At 53.8% G+C, this 22,190-nt stretch overlaps 1 protein-coding gene across 11 annotated transcripts in view; it reads left to right on the top strand.

The window, feature by feature from the left end:
- Positions 1-14,215, top strand: part of BCOR (BCL6 corepressor) — a 79,680-nt gene extending 65,465 nt beyond the window's left edge. For 6 of the 11 annotated variants that reach the window (XM_059679597.1, XM_059679596.1, XM_059679600.1 and 3 more), the window contains 9 exons: positions 3,018-3,278; positions 3,519-3,863; positions 4,378-4,697; positions 4,986-5,240; positions 9,412-9,578; positions 10,607-10,752; positions 11,096-11,173; positions 11,354-11,510; positions 13,058-14,215. In XM_059679597.1, coding sequence (XP_059535580.1) covers positions 3,018-3,278; positions 3,519-3,863; positions 4,378-4,697; positions 4,986-5,240; positions 9,412-9,578; positions 10,607-10,752; positions 11,096-11,173; positions 11,354-11,510; positions 13,058-13,349 — 2,021 coding nt within the window. In that variant the 3' untranslated portion in view covers positions 13,350-14,215. The remainder of the gene's footprint in view (positions 1-3,017; positions 3,279-3,518; positions 3,864-4,377; positions 4,698-4,985; positions 5,241-9,411; positions 9,579-10,606; positions 10,753-11,095; positions 11,174-11,353; positions 11,511-13,057) is intronic. The other 5 variants (XM_059679603.1, XM_059679602.1, XM_059679601.1 and 2 more) reach the window with 2 other exon arrangements.
- The last annotated feature ends 7,975 nt before the right edge of the window (positions 14,216-22,190 follow it).

The following is a 22,190-nucleotide window of genomic DNA, read 5'->3' as shown; positions in this document are numbered from 1 at the left end:
GAGGTGGCTGAGTGAGGTTTTTATTTTAGAAGTTCAGCCGATGAGTCAGGAGCCTCCTCAGCCTTGGACTTTCTGAATAGGAGCCATCAGCGGCGTTTTGAGGGTGGGGCAGGCAGGAGGCATGCGTCCATCTCGCCGTGAATGTGAAGTGACAGCTCCTTTGCCAGCCCTTCGCCAAGGCAGCCCCAGGACCTGCTCAGTGGCGGCGCCTGGGCAGGAGCTGCAGGAGGCGGGAGTCAAAGGGCTCCACAAAACTTCTTGCTCAGGAAACTTGTCTTCTGGCCGGGCACCTGCGAGTCCTGGAAACTGCTTTGAGTTGGGAACAGAGATCGCCGTGTCTTTCCTGTAGACGGTGTGTTCACAAGCTTAGCCTTTGCTGGGGCTGCTGTGGTTACCGAGAGGGGGGACTTCTGGCACGGGCAGCCCTCCCACCTTGTGTCGGGCTCACTGGGCATGGCTCACCAGTGGTGAGGGTGCTTTGTTGCCACGGTGACTTGTAAATGTTGCCATGGCAATGCTGCTGCAAAATAATGCAATGGCATAACAATGATAAATTATGGGATGTATGTGCTGAGTCATATGACCAAGCTGCAGGGATGAAATAAGTGTTAAACCACAAACAACACGGCCACAGTTACATCTGCTTTACACCAAGTGGCCGGGAGCACATGGCCTGCCCCTGGCAGAAGGGCCGAGAGCAGTAAGAGTGCAGGTGCGGCGAGAGGCCTGCGCCGCTATCAGCACATCTCCTGCCCTCGAGGGTGATCCTGTGGCTTGTGGTTGGGAGACTCCTGTAGGAGCTCCCAGGCGGTGTGCAGGAATGTGACCCGGAGCCTCTGCCCCGTAGCTGGCGGCCATGCATGCCTCGGCGGTCAGGGTGTCCTGCGGGCTATTCTCAGGCCTGGGCGGCAGCGGGGAACTGGGCTCTTTGCCTGAGAGGCCTAGAGGATGGGGAAGGGTGGAGCACTGAGTTTGGGAAAAGATCCTTGTGCGAAATGGGGAAGAAAGCAACTAAAGTTTATGTGCGGGCGGGGGGCGGGGGGATGGCAGTGAGCCCCAACTTTAGGAATGGGGGGTTCCTGATGACACTTCAGGAAGAGTCAGGGATATCACCCTGCAGGGCCCCTGGGGACAGGGCAGGAATCCAGGCCTGTGCGCGCTGGGGGGAGGGGGGGAGGGGGGGAGGGGCGCCCTCCACGCCCAGGCAGCCTTACCAGCTGGGAAGCCTGCAGGAGGCTGGACAGGCTTGTGGGAGGGAGACACCTGAACTAAGTCATCACACAGCCTCCAGGTGGTTGTCCCCGGTGGGCAAGGCCGGCCCTGCGGCCAAAGGCCAGGTCTGGGAGCTGGAAAGTCACTTCGCTGTCAGGAAGTTGGCCGTGAGGGTGAAGATGTGGGAAAGCAGCTCCCCGAGGAAGGTGCCTCTGCAGCGGGGTTGGGACTGTCCATGCTCGGGTCCCCACGGCCTGGAGCGGAAAGGTAGAGTGTGGGCGGGGTGACGGGCCGAGCACCCCATTCTGGCCGGGGCCCATGCAGGCCCAGCCCCGGCCTGATCGTGGCCTTGGAAGGCGCGTGTCATCACCCTGTCACCTCTGCTTGCCAACCACCTGGTTTGGACATCTTTCCTGCCTAAAGGAGGGGAGGGGGAGTACACTTTTAAAATTGCACGTGGTGATTGTTAAGAAAACGCTTAGTTTCCCACGGCTCCCCAGGCCCTCCCCGGGGCTCTCTGGGATGGCTGAATGGTGTGACCAGGAGGGCTTATGTCCTTAAATGTAGTGCATCTGGGGCTGCGGTTCCACCTGGTTGGAGAGGCTTGGTGCCCTTTGGTTGGAGCCATTTCTCCCGGCTTCCCCGGTGCGGCTGGGCCTGTTTATGACGCCCGCCCGGGAGGCGGCTCGCGGTCATGTCCCCACTTCACAGCTGAAGGGGGCCGGGCTGGAAAGCCGCGTTGTTCCTGCCGGAGCGGCTCAGCAGGTCACGGAGCACAGAGCCGCAGCCGCGCTGCGCGGGCTGGAGATGGGGGTGAGCAGTGGCTCCCCCGGCTCTGCCAGCTTTGTGTTGGGGTGTTGCCACCACGCTGCCACAAGGGGGGGACCCACGTGGCGGGGGCAAGCCCTCGATCCTTTGCAAGAGTAGATGCGGCTCCCACTGCCCCACCTACGGGGCCCAGCATTAAGAGCACAGGCTGGCCAAGGCCAGATGACACTTGTCCCCAGAACTGACTGCTACTGAGCCCCGGGAATGCCCCCCAGAGAAGGCTGGAGGTGACATTGGAAGCGGTCAGCGTGTGAGGAGTGTGTTGATTTCACCCAGAAATGGACATGGATGGTGTCATTAGCTCAGTGTTATGGTGACGTGCAGGTCAGTGGGGGGAGCACCTGGACATCCCCATGGTGGTTTGGGAATTGTTTGTGTGTTAGAAAAACTGGGAACAGCCAAGTAGCCGATGAGCTGGCTCATAGGGAGAGATGGGCTGAGGTGATTGGGGAAGGCAGTTCAGCCAGTGGTGGCCTTGCGTGGACAGGGGTGACTTGATGGAGGGAGGGGTGGCCTCCTGCCTTGGAAAGGTCCTGTGGGTGTGCATGGTGCAGCGATGCACTTCCCCCTCCCCCTGAGGTGGGTGAGAGAGAACAGAGGGGAGGGATCAGGTTGAGTTCCTTGAAATTGAACTTGACCCTGTGTGTGGGCCACACCCCTTCTCCCAGTGTCCTTGGTCTCCCAGCCTCCCTGGCCCCCAATACTCCCCCATTCCTCTTCCTTCACCATCTCCCCTGTTACCCAGGGAGGGGTGGCCGTGGCCATGGCCGTGGCCTGGTTGGATCTTGCTTTGGGGTCACCTATCCTCTGAGAAAAGGCCCTGGAGGGGGCCTGATCACCATCGAAGGTGACCAGCTGGGATGGAGCAGGTGGGGGCTGTTTTATCACGTGCCCCGTTTCAGGTCACGGAGGGCCTGCCTGCTTTCCACGGTGACCTTGGGGCCTTCATTTCTGTGTCACTGTCCCCCCGCCCCCAGGTGAATATGGTGTTGGAAACAAACACGACCCCTTCGAGCCCCCGGAGAACAAGGACCTGTCCCTGGAGAAGTACTTTGTGGACAGGCAGCCAGTGAGCGAGCCGCCCAGCGAGCAGGCCGCCGCGGATGTGCCGGGCAGCCCCGCCCTGCAGCTGGACAGAAAGCGCAGAGCCTCGGGTGACAGCACCCACGCGGAGGCCCCCGGAGAGGAGCTGTCAGAGGACCCGCTGCTCAAAGCCAAGCGCAGACGCGTCTCCAAAGGTGAGCGCGGTCAGCGGCGGCTGCCTGCTTAGCGGCCCCGGGGCGGCACTGGGTGGTGCAGTGGATGCTTCTGGCGCTGCCCTAGAGCCCTGGGGAACCCGCTCACACCTCCCTCCCCCAAAGCCAGAGGCAGAGCTAGTGCCCCCCCTCCCCTCCCCCACTCCCGTTAGTGATGGGTAAGACAGTTGGTTCCCCCTCCCGGGAGGCTTTTTGATTAATTTGTAGTTATTTCTCCATTAGATGACTGGCCTGAGAGGGAAATGACAAACAGTTCCTCTAACCACTTAGAAGACCCACATTATAATGAGCTGACCAACCTGAAGGTGTGCATTGAATTAACAGGGCTGCATCCTAAAAAGCAACGCCACTTGCTGCACCTTAGAGAACAGTGGGAGCAGCAGGTGTCTGCAGCAGACAGCAAACCTGGCCGGCAGGGCAGGAAGGAAGTGACCCAGGCCAGTCAGCCTGAGGCCACAGCCCAGGGCAATAGCCTCTCCGAAGAGAAGCCTGGCAGGAAAAGGGCAGAGACCAAAGGCAACAGAAGCTGGGCGGAAGAGGCCCTCAAGTGCAGTGACAATGAGCAAGGTAAGCGGGGGCCACCCTGGGGCTGCCCTTCCCGCCCCTGGGAGGGGGACCGGAGCCACATAGGTGGCGGCAGGCGGGGAGTTCTTCCATGACGTCCTTCCAGCCCCCGTGCTTCCTTCTGGAATGTACAGTGAGGAGCAGCAGCTGGGGGTCCTGGGTTGCTCCTCGCTGGGGAGTCTGGGTGACCCCCGGGCACTCACTCAGCCTCGGGTGTGTCTGGCCGCTGGGTCCTCAGCACCCAGACTGGCCCTGCTTGGGCAGGTTGTAGGCTCCCAGGCCCCGTGGGGTGGGAGCCAGAACGCCCCTGGAGAAACTCACCACAGTGCTTTGTGGGTTAACCTATTTGACGTCTGGATGTGGGCTAATTAAAATATTAACGCCTTGAAAACGTAATTGGTGTATCTTTAAGATAACCCGAAGCCGCTCTAGCGAGGGGCGCCGACAATGGGCTTTTCTCCGCTCCGGCTGCAGCTCCGTAACGCCTGCCTCTCCCCCTCTTGCCCTCCGCGTCCAGGTTTGCCTGTGTTCGCCGCCTCTCCGCCCATGAAGGGCCTTTCCTCCCCCAATGCGAGCGGCAAAAAGCAGACTCAGCCAAGCTGCACGCCAGCCTCGAGGCCGCCTGCCAAACATCCGAAAATTAAAGAAAACCCGAAGACAGATGTGCTGTGCACGGACGAGGAGGAGGATTGCCAGGCCGCGCTGCTGCAGAAATACACCGACGGCGAGAAGCCGTCCGGGAAGCGGCTGTGCAAGACCAAGCACCTGATCCCGCAGGAGCCGCGGCGCAGCCTGCCGCTGCCCGGGGACTACTACGTGGACAACGCTGACGGCAAGGTACGTCTGCCCCTCGCCGGTCCCTGGGCCTGGGGGACACCTGCTTCTGGGCACCAGGCTTTCCTTTGCCTGGACTCCGTTCCCAGGATCACTCCCCCATGGTGGGGGGCATGGCTCCTGGGTGGTAGTGAAGTTTCAAAGTAGCGAGAATGGAATCCCTGCCCCCAGCACCCCTCCCCGCACCAAAAGCAGGGAAATTGCCCGCCTCCGCTCGGGTGTTTGCCGCCCAGGGAAAAGGCTGGGGAGGCGGCTGGCCTCACGCGTGTGCGCTGCCCGCTTCTGTGACAGGTGACCGTCAGGAGAGTCCGAAAGCGGCCCGAGTCCAGCTCCGACTACGATCTGTCCCCGGCCAAGCAGGACCAGAAGCCCTTTGACCGTTTGCAGCAACTGCTACCAGCATCGCAGTCCTCCCAGCTGCCTCGTTCCAGCTCCCCACCCGAGGCCACGCAGTCGCGCCCCATGCCCCCCGAGGCACGGAGGCTGATTGTCAACAAGAACGCGGGCGAGACCCTCCTGCAGCGCGCGGCCCGCCTGGGCTATGAGGTCAGTGTCCTTGGGGCCCCCGGCTTCCCCACCAAACCCCAGGCGGCCGCCCCTGGCGCCGGGGGGAGGGCTGGGAGTGGCGCCCCATGGGGTGGCCCACAGGCTGGCGGAGTCGCCGGCTCCTCTGCCGTCTCTCTCTGGTGGCCTGTTCAGCCGCCGTGTGGAAGGAAGGCCTGTGATGTGCAGGCCGTGTCCCGGCACGCAGGCGGCTTGGCATCCTTCCATCCCGCTCACTTATCTCTGATATGAAATCTGACATAACCCAGGGCTTGGCGACTGGGGGAATTTTAATGAGTCCTTTTGGATTCTGATCAGCATGGGGGAAAGAAGTTGCTGGCTCTGTTTTGGGTTGCGGGCAGGAAATGTCTGTGCAGGTAGGGGGTGGGGGAGACCTGAGCCCTCTTTCTGAGCGTGACAGAGAGTCCCAGGGCTGAGGAGGAGGGGAGCTCAGGTTTTGCCCCCAAATCACTGCCCTCACTGACCCCATATCCCCATCTGGCATGCCCTGAGGCGCTGGCGCAATATCCAAAGAAAGACACCTTTTGTGTTTCTAAGCCCGTATGACCCAAGTCACTCATTTCCCCCTTTCCGCCTCGCCTCTCCCCGTGCCGATCACTAATGTGATCCCGCTCTCGGATGAGGGAACAGCCCCAGAGGGGTTAAATGACAACTTGTACAGGTACTGAGTGATCCTGGGAGCCCAGCCCCTCCCCCGCCTCCCGCCCCTCCCCCGCCCTCTCCCAGGCCAGCTGGGCTCGCACTGGAATTGCCCTTTGCACAGCTAACCTCCAAGAGATAGATGACTCCCTCTGCCCCAGCGGCTCCCCCACCACGCCTGTCAGTTGAAATTGTGATGTAATAGCCCACAGGGCAAAGGCATTTTTTTTATGCTGGCATCAGCCCTCTGGGAGTTGAATGGGGAAAATAAAATGCAGCTCAGCAAGCTGAGGGAGGAGGTGCGGAGAAGCTCTGGTGGCAGGCCCTGGTGGCTGAGGGCCGCAGGGTTGTCTGCAGCTCTGTGGCTCCCACAGCCCGGCTCCCATGGCGCAGGGAGCCCTCCCTGCTGGGCTCCCACGTCTCCGGGCCCCCGAGGCATGACTGTGGGGAAGCTGTTGGAAACAGTGCTTTCTTAGTTTGGGGCTATCTGGTTGTTGGTTGTATGTGCTTTGCTTTTGTCAACATGTCCGTCCTGGAGTTGATCGTAGCAACTGGGAGGACCGGGTGGGTACTGCCCGTGGCACTGGGTTAGACCCCTCGGGCCACGTGTGTACCCTTGACTAGTTGTGGTTGAGAAAATAGACTTGTGTCTCCAGCACACACTGGAGGTGGGGGGAGGGGAGGGGAGGCAGGAGGACAGCCTGCTCTACATGTGTGGATTTCGGGGTTCCTGGCCTTGCCTTTGATCTTGGCATTGTTCCCACCAGTCTCCCTTTGGGACCAGAGACCTCAGGAGGCCCTTGTTGGCCCCTCCATGAAGCTTCCGTTTGCGTTTTGTAGAGCCGGTGGGTCAGAGGCTTGGGCCGAGGCGCCCTCGACCATACTTTTTAGGCTCCCAGGCCTTTGATGGCTCCTGAGACCTTGGGAATGTTTGTGTCTGGACAGCTGCTTCCATATGTAAATTGCGCAGGTCACCGGTTCTGGTGGTGAACATTTCACGGCTGGGGGAACCATTTCAACTTCGAACCCAACTTTCGAGGATTTCTTTAGGCAGAATTTCTGTCAGGACGGCAGCTGGTCAGGAGATGTGGCAATTGGAACCTTTGAAAGTTGAAGGACAATTTGCTTAACCCGCTGGAGGTGTAGTTTGGACGCACGGGGCGGGGCGGGCTTTCCTGGAGTTAGTCTTTCCCCGTCGTGACTTGGTGCTGAAGAGCCAGGTGCAGTCAAAGGCCGTCTGAGCCTTATGTCCTGCTAAGCTGCTTCCTGAGGTTTGCAAACACCCTCTGCATTAAACAGACGACTCGCTTGGCCAGAGACGCCCAAACCTTCCCTCCCAGTTAAGGCTTCTGGTTCGTAGGCTAAAAGGCCAATGTGCAACCACATGCTTGCGCGTTTAGTGGTGATGGTTAAATTTTCTATGAATTGAATAAATCATGTTTTTTAAAAAGTTAATGAGGCATTTAATTAATTAACAATGTCGGGTTTATGGCCTTTATGGTTACATTTTGTGGTTAATGGCATTCGGCTTATAGCCGCTTAACAGAGAACTGTCCAACGAAAACAGTGTGATTTTGTTTGGGAACGGGTGGGCTGCCCGGCAAGCGCTCCCATTTCTAGGGCAGAAAATAAACCAAGAAATGTATTGGGTGGACAGGCATTGCCCGTCCATTTAGAGGCCGTCCCGGCCAGAAGGTAGTCAGCCCACTTGACCCGGGCAGGGCGCTTGCGGGTGCTCGTCACGGCTGGGTTGCGTCCCTCTCACTGGGGCCTTTTGAACCTTGCCAGCTGCCCAGAAACCAAAAGCCCCGAGTTCTAGCTCCAGGACTTCATGTTCATTGAACTTGGGGTTTAACTTCTCTGGAGTTTGGTTGCCCCAAGTGTTGAATGAGAACAGTGCCATCTTCCCTTCCTGGCACGTCACGGGTTACTGTGGCATGGCATGGGGCGACAGAAGGCACGCTCATTGAAACGAGCAGTGCTGTGTACATAGCGACAGCAACGTGGCTGTGCTAGGACAGCCCGTGGCAAAACGGCTGGCCTGGCTGTGGGTTGCTCCTGCCTCCTGCCACCCTCCTGGGAAGGAGTTGACTTGCCCGTCGGCTCTGCTGCCCTTTCATTTCTGGGTGCCCTCCGCTCAGCCCTGGCAGCAATGAGGGTTTCCAGGTGAGGGCCATAATTGTCAGAGCAAATAAAGCCCGGGTGACAGGCCACCAGACAGGCCACCGGGCCCCGGGGAAATTGATCTGTGCACAGCAGTCAGTGGCGCTCAGACCTGATCCCAGACCACGTGACGGGGCCTCTCCCCGGCGGGGCACACAGCTCATTAGCTTGCAGCCGCCCGCTCCAGCCTGGCTGGGGAGGACCTGCTAAAAGAGCAGCAGCTTCATGCGGTATCCTGGATACCGGGGCTCGGGGCAGGTGGCCTGGGAGCCCAGAGGATTGTGGGCTTGCTGGCAGGTTAGGATCTGAAGGGAGAGCGCATTGTGGGCATGGCTTGTCCCTTCCTCCTCTTGTTTTTGGAAGGGAGCTGCCGCACTGACCTGAAGCCACAGGGCACCGCTGGCCGCGTTCACCAGCACGCAGCCTTCACTTCTCATGTGGAACATTCTGGTTAGCTCCCAAGTGGTGGGTCACCTTTGATTGACATGTCCCGCAAAGGGCCTCGAAGAGTTGTCATGGAGAGGCCTGCCGTGACCCACGCGGCAACCCCGACCCACTAGAGCATGTGTCGGGCCATCTGCTGGGCGTGGCTGGTAGGAAAAGAGTAAAGTGTGTCTTCTGCTGGCCAGTGCCGTTTTCTGTGTTTGAAAACGTCCTTCGTCAGGGTAGTAATAATAAAACAGGGACCAAATGACTGCTCCGCCTGCTAGGAGTGCTTCATAGGACTGTGAACACTCCAAAGAGTAAAAATCCAGCGATTCTGGTGCGAACTGCTGACAGAACTCCTTCTGAGAAAGGGCCAGTGTATGGTATCTCAGTCCCTGTCGTTCACTGAAGTAAACATGAACATGCTATTCATTCAGCCCCAAGTGGGTGGATGGTGAGGCAAAATGGGGCAAGGGGTGTATGCGAAGCATTTTGTGTCATTTCTTGGTGATGCACAGACAGAGCTTTGCTCTTCCTCTACTCAACATACGAACGGGAGCGTGTGCGCCGCAGGCTGTACTTGTCCATGTGTCATCTAAGAGATTAGAGCCGGACACCTGTCCCGGCCAAGCCAAGCCTTGGCCTGAGGCCTCAGCTAGCTGATGGCATCCTCCCGCCGCCTTTACAGCTTCCATGGCTCTCCTGTCTCAGGAGGAAATGGACGTGAGGAGAAGTTCAAGGGTAATTTGCCCAGGGCCAAGCTGCTGGTTTCACGTACAGTCACCAGCCTGCAGAGCCCAGAGGACACTCTCTCCATCACTGAGCCCTTCACACGTGCTCTCGGACCCAAGGATGGGTGCCTCGGCCACCCTGACCAGGTGCATTGTGTGGCGGTCTGATGGCGGTCCCCCTTCGCTCCCCGCAGGAGGTGGTCTTGTACTGCTTGGAGAATAAGATTTGTGACGTGAACCACCGCGACAATGCCGGATACTGTGCCCTGCATGAAGCCTGTGCCAGGGGGTGGCTGAACATCGTGCGACACCTTCTTGAATACGGTGCTGATGTCAACTGCAGTGCCCAGGACGGAACCAGGTCAGTTGCGGGTCTTGGTGGCAGCCTGGCCCTGTGGGCTGCGGGGCACAGGCAGTGGCTTTTAGGGTACATGGGCAACCCCAGAAGGAAAGATGGAGAGTCACATGGCAGCACATGGATGGTGGAATCGACCAGACCTTTCTGGCAAATTTAGGGAGAACTTTCAAAGTTTGCAATGTTCCCATGGACAAAAGTCTGAAAATGTCGAGCCTGCCTGAGTAATTGGAGACGTTGCCCTTTAAGACCCCATACTTCCATCAGCATCTATTGAATTACAGTCCCAGAATCCAAGCAGGGCCACTGCCACCGGCTTGGTGTACGATCTGCCCGGGCCACACACATCTGTAGCCCGCACACCCTGTCCTTGACCTTGGTTCATGGGGTGCTGCTGGGAAGCGGAGCACGAGGCCTTCCCTGACAGTCATAACAGCAGCAAAAGGGAAATGTGTTTACGGTTTCCAAATAGCATTTCCCATCCGTGGACACTGGTGAGAGGGCCCTGCACCTTTTCAAAAACAGACGAGGCTTTTTTATTTGTTTTTGTTTATTTTATTGAGTTCAGAGAGGAAGGGAGAGGGGGAGAGAGAGAGAGAAACATCAATGATGAGAGAGAGCCATGGATCGGCTGCCTCCTGCACGCCTTCACACTGAAGACTGAGCTCACAACCCGGGCCTGTGCCCTGACCGGGAATCAAACCGTGACCTTTTGATTCATAGGTCAATGGTCACCCACTGAGCCATTCCAGCGAGGCTGGGCTTTTCTTAAACAGCATAGGGCTTGCTTGTATTGGCTTCCACAATGGTGGGCCTTTTCTCCTGTAAGTTATCTCAACTACTTAAGTTCATTGAAAACGCTTTCATTTTGGCTTGTGTCCCTCCTTAGGCCTGGAATAGTAGACACGTTGCTTGACCTTGGGCCAGTCACTGCCTCAGTGTCCCTCTCGGGAGTGTCAGTGGCATCACACGTGTCAGTGTTGTTAGAGGCCAGCGTTGTGCGCGGGAGCTGACCCTCTGCCCGTGTCCCCCAGGCCCCTCCACGATGCGGTCGAGAACGACCACCTGGCGATCGTCCGCCTGCTCCTCTCCTATGGTGCTGACCCCACTCTGGCTACATACTCAGGTAGAACCATCATGAAGATGACGCACAGCGAACTCATGGAAAGGTTTCTAACAGGTACGACAGAGTTCACGCCATGGCCTCATTCAAACCCCAGGGTGGGGATTCCCCGAGCTCCTGGCCACTTGCTCAGTGGGTCACGCCGTGTCGTTAGTTTCGGAAAGGGCAGATACGGAATGCAGAGAGGAGATGCCAGCTTTATTTTTGCCCGCGAGGGCGGAAAACATCCTTAGCTTGCCCGTCTAGCTTTGGTTTGCTGGGCGAGGGGCTGATGAGGGCGAGGGGGGCCCGTCCCTGGTGGGGAGGGGCGGGCAGGGAACGGTGTGGGAGAGGACGCGCCTGGGTGGACTGGCCTCCCGCACCTGGTCCTCACCAGCAGCTTTCCCCTCTTTCTCCCCAGACTATTTGAAAGACCTGCAGGGCCGCAGCGACGAGGACTCCAGCAGCTTCTGGGAGTTTTACGGCAGCTCCGTGTGTGGTGAGCAGCATCACTCTTTCTGGTTCAGCGGGAAACGCGTGCCTTTCGGACCATTTCTCTGCCGGGGGTGAGGGTGTGGGTGCCACAAGCCGGGCTCGTTGGGAAAGAGTCTTTGAGTCCTTCTCTGACACAGTCTGGCTGTGACTGATGCCTCTCGCTCTCTCGCTCGCCCTCCTCTAGAGCCGGACGATGAAAGTGGATATGACGTGTTAGCGAACCCCCCGGGGCCAGAGGACCTGCAGGAGGATGACGAGGCCTACAGTGATGTGTTCGAATTTGAGTTTTCAGAAAGCCCCCTCTTACCATGTTACAACGTCCAAGTGTCCGTCGCTCAGGGGTGAGCATGGCTGTCGTGTGCTTGGGAACTGGCTCAGCTGCTCTTGGGGGTGGGGGTGGGGGGTCCGGAGTTAGAAATCCCCTGAAACAGAGTAGGATGGGTGGGGGAGGGAATTCCAAAGTGTACCTCAAACTCAAAATGCAGATCTTTCCCTGAAGAGGGGTGGGGGTGGGGCCACAGCATGGTTGGTAACTGCTCTCATCAGAACACACCCCCAGAGCCTGGCTGGTGTGGCTCAGTGGTTGAGCATCGACCTATGACCCAGGAGGTCACGGTTCAATTCGCGGTCAGGGCACAGGCCTGGGTTGCGGGCTCCATCCCCAGTGTGGGGCCTGCAGGAGGCAGCCGATCCATGGTTCTCATCATTGATAATTCTCTCCCTTTCCCTTCCTTCCTGACATCAATAAAAATATATATTTTTTAAAAAAAGAATACACCCCCAGAGCTCAAAGGACCTGGAAGTCAGTGACTGGAAGTTTCCACTAAGGAGCCTTCCAGGGCACTGCGGTCCCCTGACCTATGTCACTGGGGACATGCCCTTCTTGTATCCGATGGGGAAAAGCGCTGTGAGGCGCCTGGGCTCTTGTGTATCATCAGATTTGGTTAGATCCCGTGTGGCTCCCGTGGCCGGGCGCTGCCCCTGTGCCCGAGGCCTGTGGCGGACCTGTGAGGAGACTGTGTTCTCTGCTGTGTGTCCACATGGTGCAGAATGAGTAACACCCTCCTCGGGCCCCAAGGCGGGAAACAAGTATGTACACAGTGACGTCCTATTAGTAATAGGAACCGTAGAGGGCGGCGAGGACGTGCGTGAGGAAGGTAGCTCACCCCTGCAGCGCACTGCGGGCCGGGGTGCGGGTGTGGGAGAGGAAGGAGAGCCCGCCTGTGTTCATGATGCGCTATCTGTGAGGGTGGAGGGAGGAGAAATCAGAGGCGGCTGTGCCTGGCCCCCTCCCTTGGAGAGCGAGGACCTGAGTCAGTTTCCAGCAGCGCCAGCGCCTGTGACGCAGTACTTTGTTGCGGCTCCTTCACAACTGCTGCTCGGCTTCTGGCTGAGTTGCTTGGTCCTCCCGAAGGGGCCTCTTTTATTTGTTTGTTCCTAATGTGTTTGTATTGATGTCAGAGAGGAAGGGAGATGGGGAGAGAGAGAGAGAGAGAGAGAGAAAGAAAGAAAGAAACATCCATGATGAGGAGAGAGAATCCTGGACCAGCTGCCTCCCGCATGCCCCACACTGGGGGTCGAGCCCGCCACCCGGGCCTGTGCCCTGACCGGGAATCGAACCCTGACCTCCTGGTTCTTAGGTCCACACTCAACCACTGAGCCACGCGGGCCGGGCCCTAAGTGGCCTCTTGATAAATGGAGATGGAGCCAGAAGAGAGTGGCAATAACTAGATTCCCTGTTCTGGGCGGGAAGTGCTGGGGCGAGTGGTGTCCAGGCAGAGGGAGTGGCCCTGTCCCACCTGGGCCCGAGCTCCCGGGGTGGCAGGTAACGCTTCGCAAGCGCTTCGCACGTTGCCCGGCACTGGAACGGCTTTCCTTGCCCTCGCAGGCCTCGCAACTGGCTGCTGCTGTCGGACGTGCTGAAGAAGTTGAAGATGTCCTCCCGGATCTTCCGCTGCAACTTCCCCAACGTGGAGATCGTCACCATCGCCGAGGCCGAGTTCTACCGGCAGGTCTCAGCCAGTCTCCTGTTCTCTTGCTCCAAAGACCTGGAGGCCTTTAACCCCGAAAGCAAGGAGCTCCTGGATCTGGTCGAGTTCACGGGCGAGCTGCAGAGCCTGCTGGGCTCCACCGTGGAGTGGCTGCACCCCAGCGACACGGGCTCAGACGACTACTGGTGAGCCGGCCCGGCCGCCTGTACAGTGTGTCATAGTGTTAATCCTTGTGCATATGTGTCATAATACGGCTATTTCTGTAAAGAAAGGACACTATTACATATGGAAATATCTCTTCTTTATATAAGAGAAACGGCCCCAGTTGGAAGGACTTAGCAACGTGTTTTTGTTTTCTTTTTAAACTTTTAAGTCAGTTTTTATGAAGTTGTTATAACGTTCCTTTACTTGTCCATGCACACACGCTTTGGGATATGTTTGTGTTTTTTTTCTTGGAAGATTTGTTTCTTTGCTTTTCTTTTTTAAGGAAAAAAAAAAAATGAGGAAAGGGAGCGCAACACTTTGACTTAATTTCACACAAAAGCTCCGATGGATGGCCGAGGCCGCAACCATGTAGTGTGGTCGCAACTGTGTGGTTGGTTTGGGGGTGAATTCGGTGATGTTGTAACTTTATGTTTTGTTTACAGAGTACCTGCTCGGGTCAGGTAAATGCTATTGGATGCAATCCAGTGGCGTGTAATATAAATTCAAACCATATCCACACACAACAACTAATTGTATGAAACTTTTATATCCTAATTTAAAAGCTGTGAAATTAGTTTTCACGCATCAAACCGGATTGTTTATATGTTTAAACATTTTATGCTCTTATTTAAAGAAGACTTTGAGCTATTTTTTTCTGTACCCTGTAAAATATTGAAAACTAACATAATATGTTGAGGTTGCTTGAAAATGTACATAAAACTAAAATTTTCTGAATTGTGTGTTTATGTTTGAAATCTGTGTTTTAACTTTGTAAGTAAATTCTCTGCCTTTGTATTTATATTTTACAAAAATTTTCTTAAAAGGCAATAAACCTGTTGAAGAAAGGAGAACATTGAAGTCTGTTGTGTCCTATGTATTCCCAAAATGTCAGATTTTTTAAAAAAATCTTTATTGTTGAGAGTATTACAGATGTTCCCCCTTCTTCCCCCCATTGCCTCCCTCCACCCGGTTCCGCCCCACCCCAAGCCTTCACCACCGTGTTGTCTGTGCCCATAGGTAAGATCTTTGGTTGATCTGTATTTGTTGCCATTTGTTCACATTTTTTAATCTTTTTTTTCTTCTTCTTACTCTTCCTCATCTTAAAGAATACCCCTCAACATGTCATATAATACTGGTTTGGTGGTGATGAACTCTTTCAGCTTTTTCTTGTCTGTGAAGCTCTTTTTTTTTTTTTTTTTTTTTAAATATATTTTTATTGATTTTTTACAGAGAGGAAGGGAGAGAGAGATAGAGAGCTAGAAACATCGATGGGAGAGAAACATCGATCAGTCGCCTCCTGCACATCTCCTACTGGGGATGTGCCCACAACCGAGGTACATGCCCTTGACCAGAATCGAACCTGGGACCCTTCAGTCCACAGGCCGACGCTCTATCCACTGAGCCAAACCGGTTTCGGCGTCTGTGACGCTCTTTATCTGACCTTCAGTTCTGAATGATAGCTTTGCTGGATAAAGTAATCTTGGTTGTAGGTTCTTGGTATTCATCACTTTGAATATTTCTTGCCACTCCCTTCTGGCCTGCATGGTTTCTGTTGAGAAATCAGCTGACAGTCGTATGGGTACTCCCTTGTAGGTAACTGGGTTTCTTTCTCTTGCTGCTTTTAAGATTCTCTCTTTGTCTTTTGCTCTTGGCATTTTAATTATGATGTGTCTTGGTGTGGTCCTCTTTGGGTTCCTTTTGTTTGGGGTTCTCTGCGCTTTCTGGACTTTTAAGTCTATTTCTTTCACCAGGTGGGGGAAGTTTTCTGTCATTATTTCCCAGTGGCTCAGCCTCACCAGTCAGTCACCTGAGCTGGGCCCTGTAGGTGCGTCTCTGGGAGGAGTTGACCTCCAGGCCAACTGGCTGTGAGGACCAGTTGGGACTACAGTAGGAGAGCTGCTGTGCAGGAGGGAGGCCCAGCTGTGAATCAAGGCAGGCTGGTGCTAGAGCAGGGTCTCGGGCCTTTTATTGATAGGTTTAGGGCACATTGTCACCAGCTGCAGCTTGTTTGAGAGCCAGGACCAGCCATTCATATGGGAAAGCTGCTGCAAACAACGTGGGCGGAGCTAACAGCGTGCTCCAGGCTGATGGGGACTCAGGTAGGGCTGCCAGTCAGCCCTCCTACCAGGGAGGTCCCAGCACAGGAACAGTGGCCCCTGCGAGCACCGCGCCTGGGAGAAAGCCGCCCCTGAGTTCCTGCCCTGATGCCAGACCATCCAGTTCCTCCCGGTTTGCGTCTGGGTCCCGGTGCTGGAACTAGGAAGAACGTGGCCATGTAAGTTCATGCGCCGGCCCCTTAAGAGGAGCAGCTGGGCCTCCAGCAGCCTCTGTGTCCATCAGCCCCAGTCCCGCTGGGTTTTACAGCCTGTCGTCGTGGGGACATCTTCTCCCAGCTCTGGGACCCTGGTGTGGGGCTGGGACCCCTTGCTCCCCCGGGCGGCCTCCACAGAGACGACCTCCCTCCCGATTAAAAGGGCGGCCCACGTGGGTGCCGGCCCGGCCTGTTCCGCACCTCAGCACCTCCTGCCAGGCCCGGTGCGCTGTCTCCTGTGCTTCTCTAGTTGTCGGACTGCCACTCGGCCAGCTTTCCGGCGGCTCTGGATGATGGTGGTTCTGTATTGGTTGTAATTTTGATGTGGTTGTGGGGGGCAGTGCGTACAGGCGTTTGCCTACACTGCCATCTTGGTTTCTCACAGATTTTTTTAAAAGTGCTATTGATGGCAAATCTCCTATAGACAACTGTAGGGCAATGCATAGTCTCTGAACTAAAGCAGACTGGAGGATTTCAGGGGAGTTATACTCAGAATGTGATTTGGAGTCTTATTCTGAAAGCCCAATTTGTGGCCATATATTTTGACGTCTCAAATCCTCATCTTCCCCCATCTTCTTTGAAGCCCCGGTCAGGTTTTGCATTGCCTTTGGTCTTGAGGGTCTACAGCAGTTCTGTCGTGGCCAGCCCTTTATCTTCAGGAGTGCTTTTCCAGAAACTGGGCTTTCGTTGTGTGTTTTCGCCCTCCCGACCTCATGTTTTTTGGTTACTTTCTAGGTCAAGTACAAACACATGGCCTGATAGTCAAGGCCTATACCTTTGACCTCTCTGCTCCTCTACTGCAGGATCCACATTGGGGACTGTTACTTGGCCCTCCATTTCTGTCCCACTTCCTTTTAGGTCCTCCTTAGCTGCAGAGGTTCGAAAATGGAAAACTACTAAACTCCCTTGCAGCTAGGAATCTGTTCGGGTTGGAAGGCAGAGTAAGGTAGAGGCATCTCCCTGCTCTAGTGGCTGCAGGGAGACACGCTGACCAGTTGGAGTAACTAGACCAGCCTTACAACACTGAGTCTTCAGCTTTGTAGGTGATGAGAAGCGGTGGTGGTAGTGGCTCTTCCAAAGATTTGATAACTTGTTTCAAGTCCACTTGTGTTCAGAATGCCCTGAGCACGGCCCAGACCGGCATTGAACCCTGAGAATGTGTAGGCAGAGCAGACAAAGCGGGCTCTGGGGTCAGGGACGAGGCTGGGGATATTATGTGCTGGAAGGGAGGGTCTTGAAGTACGTGGAGGGGGAGGGGTCAGCAAACTCCCGCCTGGCAGGTGGGAAAGCCGGGCATGGCTGGGAACGAACCCAGCACTGCCAGGAAGCAGCGTGGAGTGAGCAAGGGAACCCCTTTGGGGGAGACTTGGGGCACCAAATGAAGCGTGGGACGCACAGAACACAGGGCAGCTGACAGGTAAGTGGTTTGGGTCTATTAATTTTTCTGATTATAAGAAACGCCCAAGCATTTCAGACTTTCCTCCCACCCCCACCCCACCACAGAGTTAAAACCACTGTGAATCGTTTGCTGATTTTTTTTTTAAGGCAGTCACTTCTGGCAGGTGGGAGTGATGGAGAGAATGAAATAAATAACAAGCCCAGTAAAATGGGTTTACAGAAATGATTCGAACAACTTGGTGGGGAGCCAGATTGCTTGAGATGGGAGACAGGAAGAAGAGTATCCGTGGTTTCCTACTGTTTACCCAGGGAATGGGGAGTTAGGCATAAACATACATCTGCCTTAAAAATTCCCTTGGGGAGAGAACAGGCTGCAGGGGGAAGGGATGAAAGGGCGAGCCTCTGAATGGCCCTAAAGCTTTGACTTTAGAGTTCGTATAATTATAAACCAGAAGCAATGCCTAGGAATCAAAAGGAAAAATGAAACAAACCTGTCTTCACTTGGTAGCACACCCATACAGAAAGGAGCTATTTCTAGTGACTTTAAGACACAATAAATTGATTATATAATCCCTAGTGGGTTTACCCTAAGCAAAACCACATTACGTTGTTCTCAGTGACCTCATCCTTGTGCTGAAACTGTCGTTTCTGTGTTGTGAGCTCAAGCAAAAGCATTTGGTATTGTTGAGAGCTGGGATTCGGGGCATGGGAGGAAGGAAATGAGAATGTAACGTTGCTGAGATTGGATAGAGAGTGTGGCGCTGAACTTGAATTAGACGTATGGGAGCTTCGGGGGGGGGGGCGGGGGATGCCTGGAGAGGGCATGGGGCCCCTCACTTCTTCCCCTCTTCCATCTGGTTGTTCCAGAGCTACAACTCTTTCTAATAAACCTGTGATCTGGTGAGTTAAAGGTAGGACTGTGAACTGATATGAATTTTATCTCAAAACGTGTTCCCTAGTTCTGTCCACGGAAAAGGCTCAGAAACAATTACCAATGGGAATGAGCACCACTAGCTCTCAGACTGTGGTTTCTAAACACCTTTTCCCACTAAGAGGACTGAGGTTCCTTTGAGAAATTGTGGGTTCCAGGTGAAGAGGGAGAGCGTGTGAGGGGCGTGTGGATATACACAGGCTGCTGGGACCGTGCCAGAGACTGGGCAGCGGCCTGGAGAAGTCCCAACTGGATAAACATGGGCTGCTCTGAGCATCAGTGAGGGTGACTGCAACGAATATAAATATAAACACAGAAGTTGCTCAAATCCATGAGTTCATAAAGGTACACAAAACAAACTGACCCGCCCTGGCCGGTGTTGCTCAGTGGATAGAGCATCCACCCTCGGACTGAAGGGTCTCAGGTTCAAGTCTGGTCAAGGGCATGTACTTTGGTTGCAGGCTCCGTCCCTGGCCCTGGTCAGGGTGCGTGCAGGAGGCAACCAATCGATGTGTCTCTCCCCCTCCCTTCCACTCTCTCTAAAAATCAATGGAAAAATATTCTTGGGTGAGGATGAACAACAAAAACTGATGTGTTTTGGAGGGATGTTGGGGGAAACCACATCATTTGAAATCTGGCAAAGAAAGAAAAAGACGCAAGGCTTTTCCCTGCCTTTCCTATAGGAAAGGAACCGGTCTGCTTTCCAACAGTCCGCGGCCAGTATGTGAAGCAATAATAGAACGCTGCCATTTTCCAGCCCTCAGTGAGGCGGTGCATCTAGGCCGTGACCATGAATGCCAGCATCACCAGAAATAGAGTTCAAAAGGGACATCCGGGCATTCCGAGCCTCCTGATGGGGAAACACCATGCAGGAGTCTAGGAATAGAATGTGAGCCCTGCTTGGAATGTAGCATTTTCTAGAAGCTATACTTTAAAAAGTGAAAAGAAACAGGCAAAATTGTTATATTTTATTTTAACTCGATCTAGCCGAAGTCTTACCATTTCAACGTGCAATCTATGGAAATTACTGAGAGTTAGCTTTTTTTGTACTAAGACTTCTCAACAATGCAATGCATAGTTTACACAGCGGATCGCCTAGACCAGTGGTTGGCAAACTGCGGCTCGTGAGCCACATGCGGCTCTTGGGCCCCTTGAGTGTGGCTCTTCCACAAAATACTGACTTCTGCACGTGGGCCACGAGGTTTCAATTGCACTGTATGTGCGCGCCCGCACGTGGTATTTTGTGGAAGAGCCACACTCAAGGGGCCAAAGAGCCGCATGTGGCTCGCAAGTCGCAGTTTGCCAACCAGTGGCACAGATTCACGCTCAGGCCTACATCTAGTCAGTTCATAGGGAACAAGGGCAGCCGAACATGTGGGGACTCTGGGTACATATTCCGCAAAAGCCGGACTGTAGCCGTGATGGCAAACCTATGACACGTGTGTCAGAGGTGACACGTGAACTCATTTTTTTGGTTGATTTTTCTTTGTTAAATGGCGTTTAAATATATAAAATAAATATCAAAAATAGAAGTCTTTGTTTTACTATGGTTGCAAAGATCAAAAAATGTCTATATGTGACACGGCACCAGAGTTAAGTTAGGGTTTTTCAAAATGCTGACACGCCGAGCTCAAAAGGTTCGCCATCACTGCTATGGGGCCCTCTGAGGCACATGACTTGGTAAAAACCAGTCGGAGGGGCGACCTATACACTAAAAAAGACTCAGAAATACCAAGAGTTGCAAAATAGGCATCTTTGAGTCTGATTTGAAGAAACTAAGGAATAGTCGTGGAAACCAGAGACATAGGAGCGCCACATGTTTGGGTGGCGCTCTTATCTTTGTGCTGAAGCACCTATGGGTGAAAGGATGGGGACCTGGGAGGAGGAGGTATAGCTGAACAAGCCAGACCGGGTGGTAAGCGTTGGTGCAGGTGATGGGTACATGGGGGTTTATGTGCTGGTCTCTCTACTCTTGAGTTCATTTGAAATCAGTGATTAGCGTGTCAGCCTGAGCTCTGAAGGGTCGAGGGTTCGATTTCCGGTCAAGGGCATGTATGGTTCACTGGTTGGGGCATGTTTGAGAGGCGACCAATCAATGTGTTGCTCACATCGATCTCTTTCTCTCTCCCTCCCTCCCTTCCACTCTCTCTAAAAAGCAATGGGAAAAATATCTTCAGGTACGAGATTATTTGATGAAATAAGATAATGCATGTGGAGCACCAAGCACAACGCTGTTCCTTTAAAAAGAAGTTGTACACTAAAAAAAAGAGGGGCCCTGAAATGAGCCTGTCCCCCCACACGGTTTGCAAGCTCTTTGACTAGCTTTGTGTTTGTCTTATCGCTGCCTTTCACTGGGAAAGCTGGGAGAGAAAGAAAACAAGCAAATGGCAATGGCAAAGGGATGGGCAGGACTTCTCTGTGTGCGCCAGCTCTGTAGTTTTTAATGGTTTCAACATCCAACAGTCAAAAACAAAGTTGCTGAATTTGAGCAAGAACAAATGCAACTTTGTATCACACTGCCATTATCACACAGAGGAAAGGATGAACCAGTTTTGACACTAGTACACAGTGTACATCTTTAGTGGAATATATTCTAAGAACAAAAATAGCTGTGAACTTGAACTTTACTTAGTAACTCTCCTATGGAGGTATTTGTGTTGTAATTCTGAAAGAGTTGTATATGCATTGATGACAGGGCAAACGATAAGTATATTGGTAATGTTAGAAACCGCTGTGGCCCTAGCCGGTGTGGCTCAGTGAATAGAGTGTGGGCCTGTGGACTGAAGGGTCCCGGGTTCGATTCTGGTCAAGGGCACACACCTCGGTTGCAGGCTCCTCCCTGGCCCAGGCCCTGGTCGGGGCTTGTGCAGGAGGCAACCCATCGATGTGTTTCTCTCACATCGATGTTTCTCTCTGTCTCTCCCTCTATCTTCTGATACAGACATGGACTGTGGGGAAGGGAGAAAGAACCTTGTGTTGGGTTTGAATTGCCAACTTAAGATTTAAACAAAACAGACACAATGTGCATTGCCAAGCTCCGCCCACTGAACGGCCCTGAGAAGCATTGACACGTGCTGGCAGACCTCCCCATGGGGTGGGTAAACGGACAGCATCGCCTCTGCAAGGTTCTTGGCAAAAATGTGTCACCTGAATCCAGCCATGAGGAGACAGATCCATCCAGAATGGGGGACTCTGCGGGACAATTGGCCTGCCCTTTTATTTTTTTATTTTTTAATCAGTGGTATGGAAAACAAAAGCGGGAGGGAATGTTCTAGATTAGAGAGGACTGAAGAGACAAGGCAACCAACCACAATGCATGAACCTTGCTAGAACCCTAGATCAGGGAAAAAATAACTATAAACTTTAGGGACGACTGGGGAATTTTTAAAAATCAGTTTTATTGAAGTATAATTTCTATACAATAAAAGACACCCATTCTAAGTGTGCAGTTCTGTGAGTTTTGACAATTTTACACCCCGGTAACCACCACCCCCCTCACCCCAAGCAACCCCTGATGTGGTTTCTACCATTATAGAGTCAATGAGGAAATTGAAATAAAAACGATAAATTAGAGGGTATTATTGAATAAATGTAAATTTTCTGAGGAGTAATAATGGCATTGTGGTTATGTAGGAAAATGTTCTTATTCTTGGGCGATGCGCGCGCGGTGCTTGGGGGTGAATTACGATGTCTGTGATTTACTTTCCATGGTTCCGAAAAGAGTGAACACACAGAGATAAGAGCAGGGCAAAACATTAGCAACGGGCGAATCTGGGGAAAGCGTACATTCAACTGTTCTTGCAACTTTTCTATGGGCTTGAAATTTTTCAAAATAAGAAGTTGAGGGCAAAAATGTCATTTTCACCTCAGACTTTTCTCAATGCCTCTCGTAGCTGCTTCCTCAGAGAAAGATGAAACGACAGGTGAAAACATTCATTGCCTCATCACTCTTCTCCCTTTTCTGAAAGGTATTTAGATTCTGTCAAAAACGGAAGGCCTGCCCAGCTGGCGTGGCTCAGTGGTTTAGCGTTGACCTACGAACCAGGAGGTCACGGTTCGATTCCCGGTCAGGGCACAGGCCCGGGTTGCAGGCTCCATCCCCAGTGTGGAGCATGCAGGAGGCAGCCGATCCATGATTCTCTCTCATCACTGATGTTTTTCTCTCTCTCCCTTCCTCTCTCTCCCT

This window comes from Myotis daubentonii, chromosome X, assembly GCF_963259705.1.
Source record: "Myotis daubentonii chromosome X, mMyoDau2.1, whole genome shotgun sequence".
Lineage (NCBI taxonomy): Eukaryota > Metazoa > Chordata > Mammalia > Chiroptera > Vespertilionidae > Myotis > Myotis daubentonii.
The sequence above is the reverse complement of the archived record's forward strand: the minus strand, read 5'-3'. Positions and strand labels throughout refer to the sequence as shown.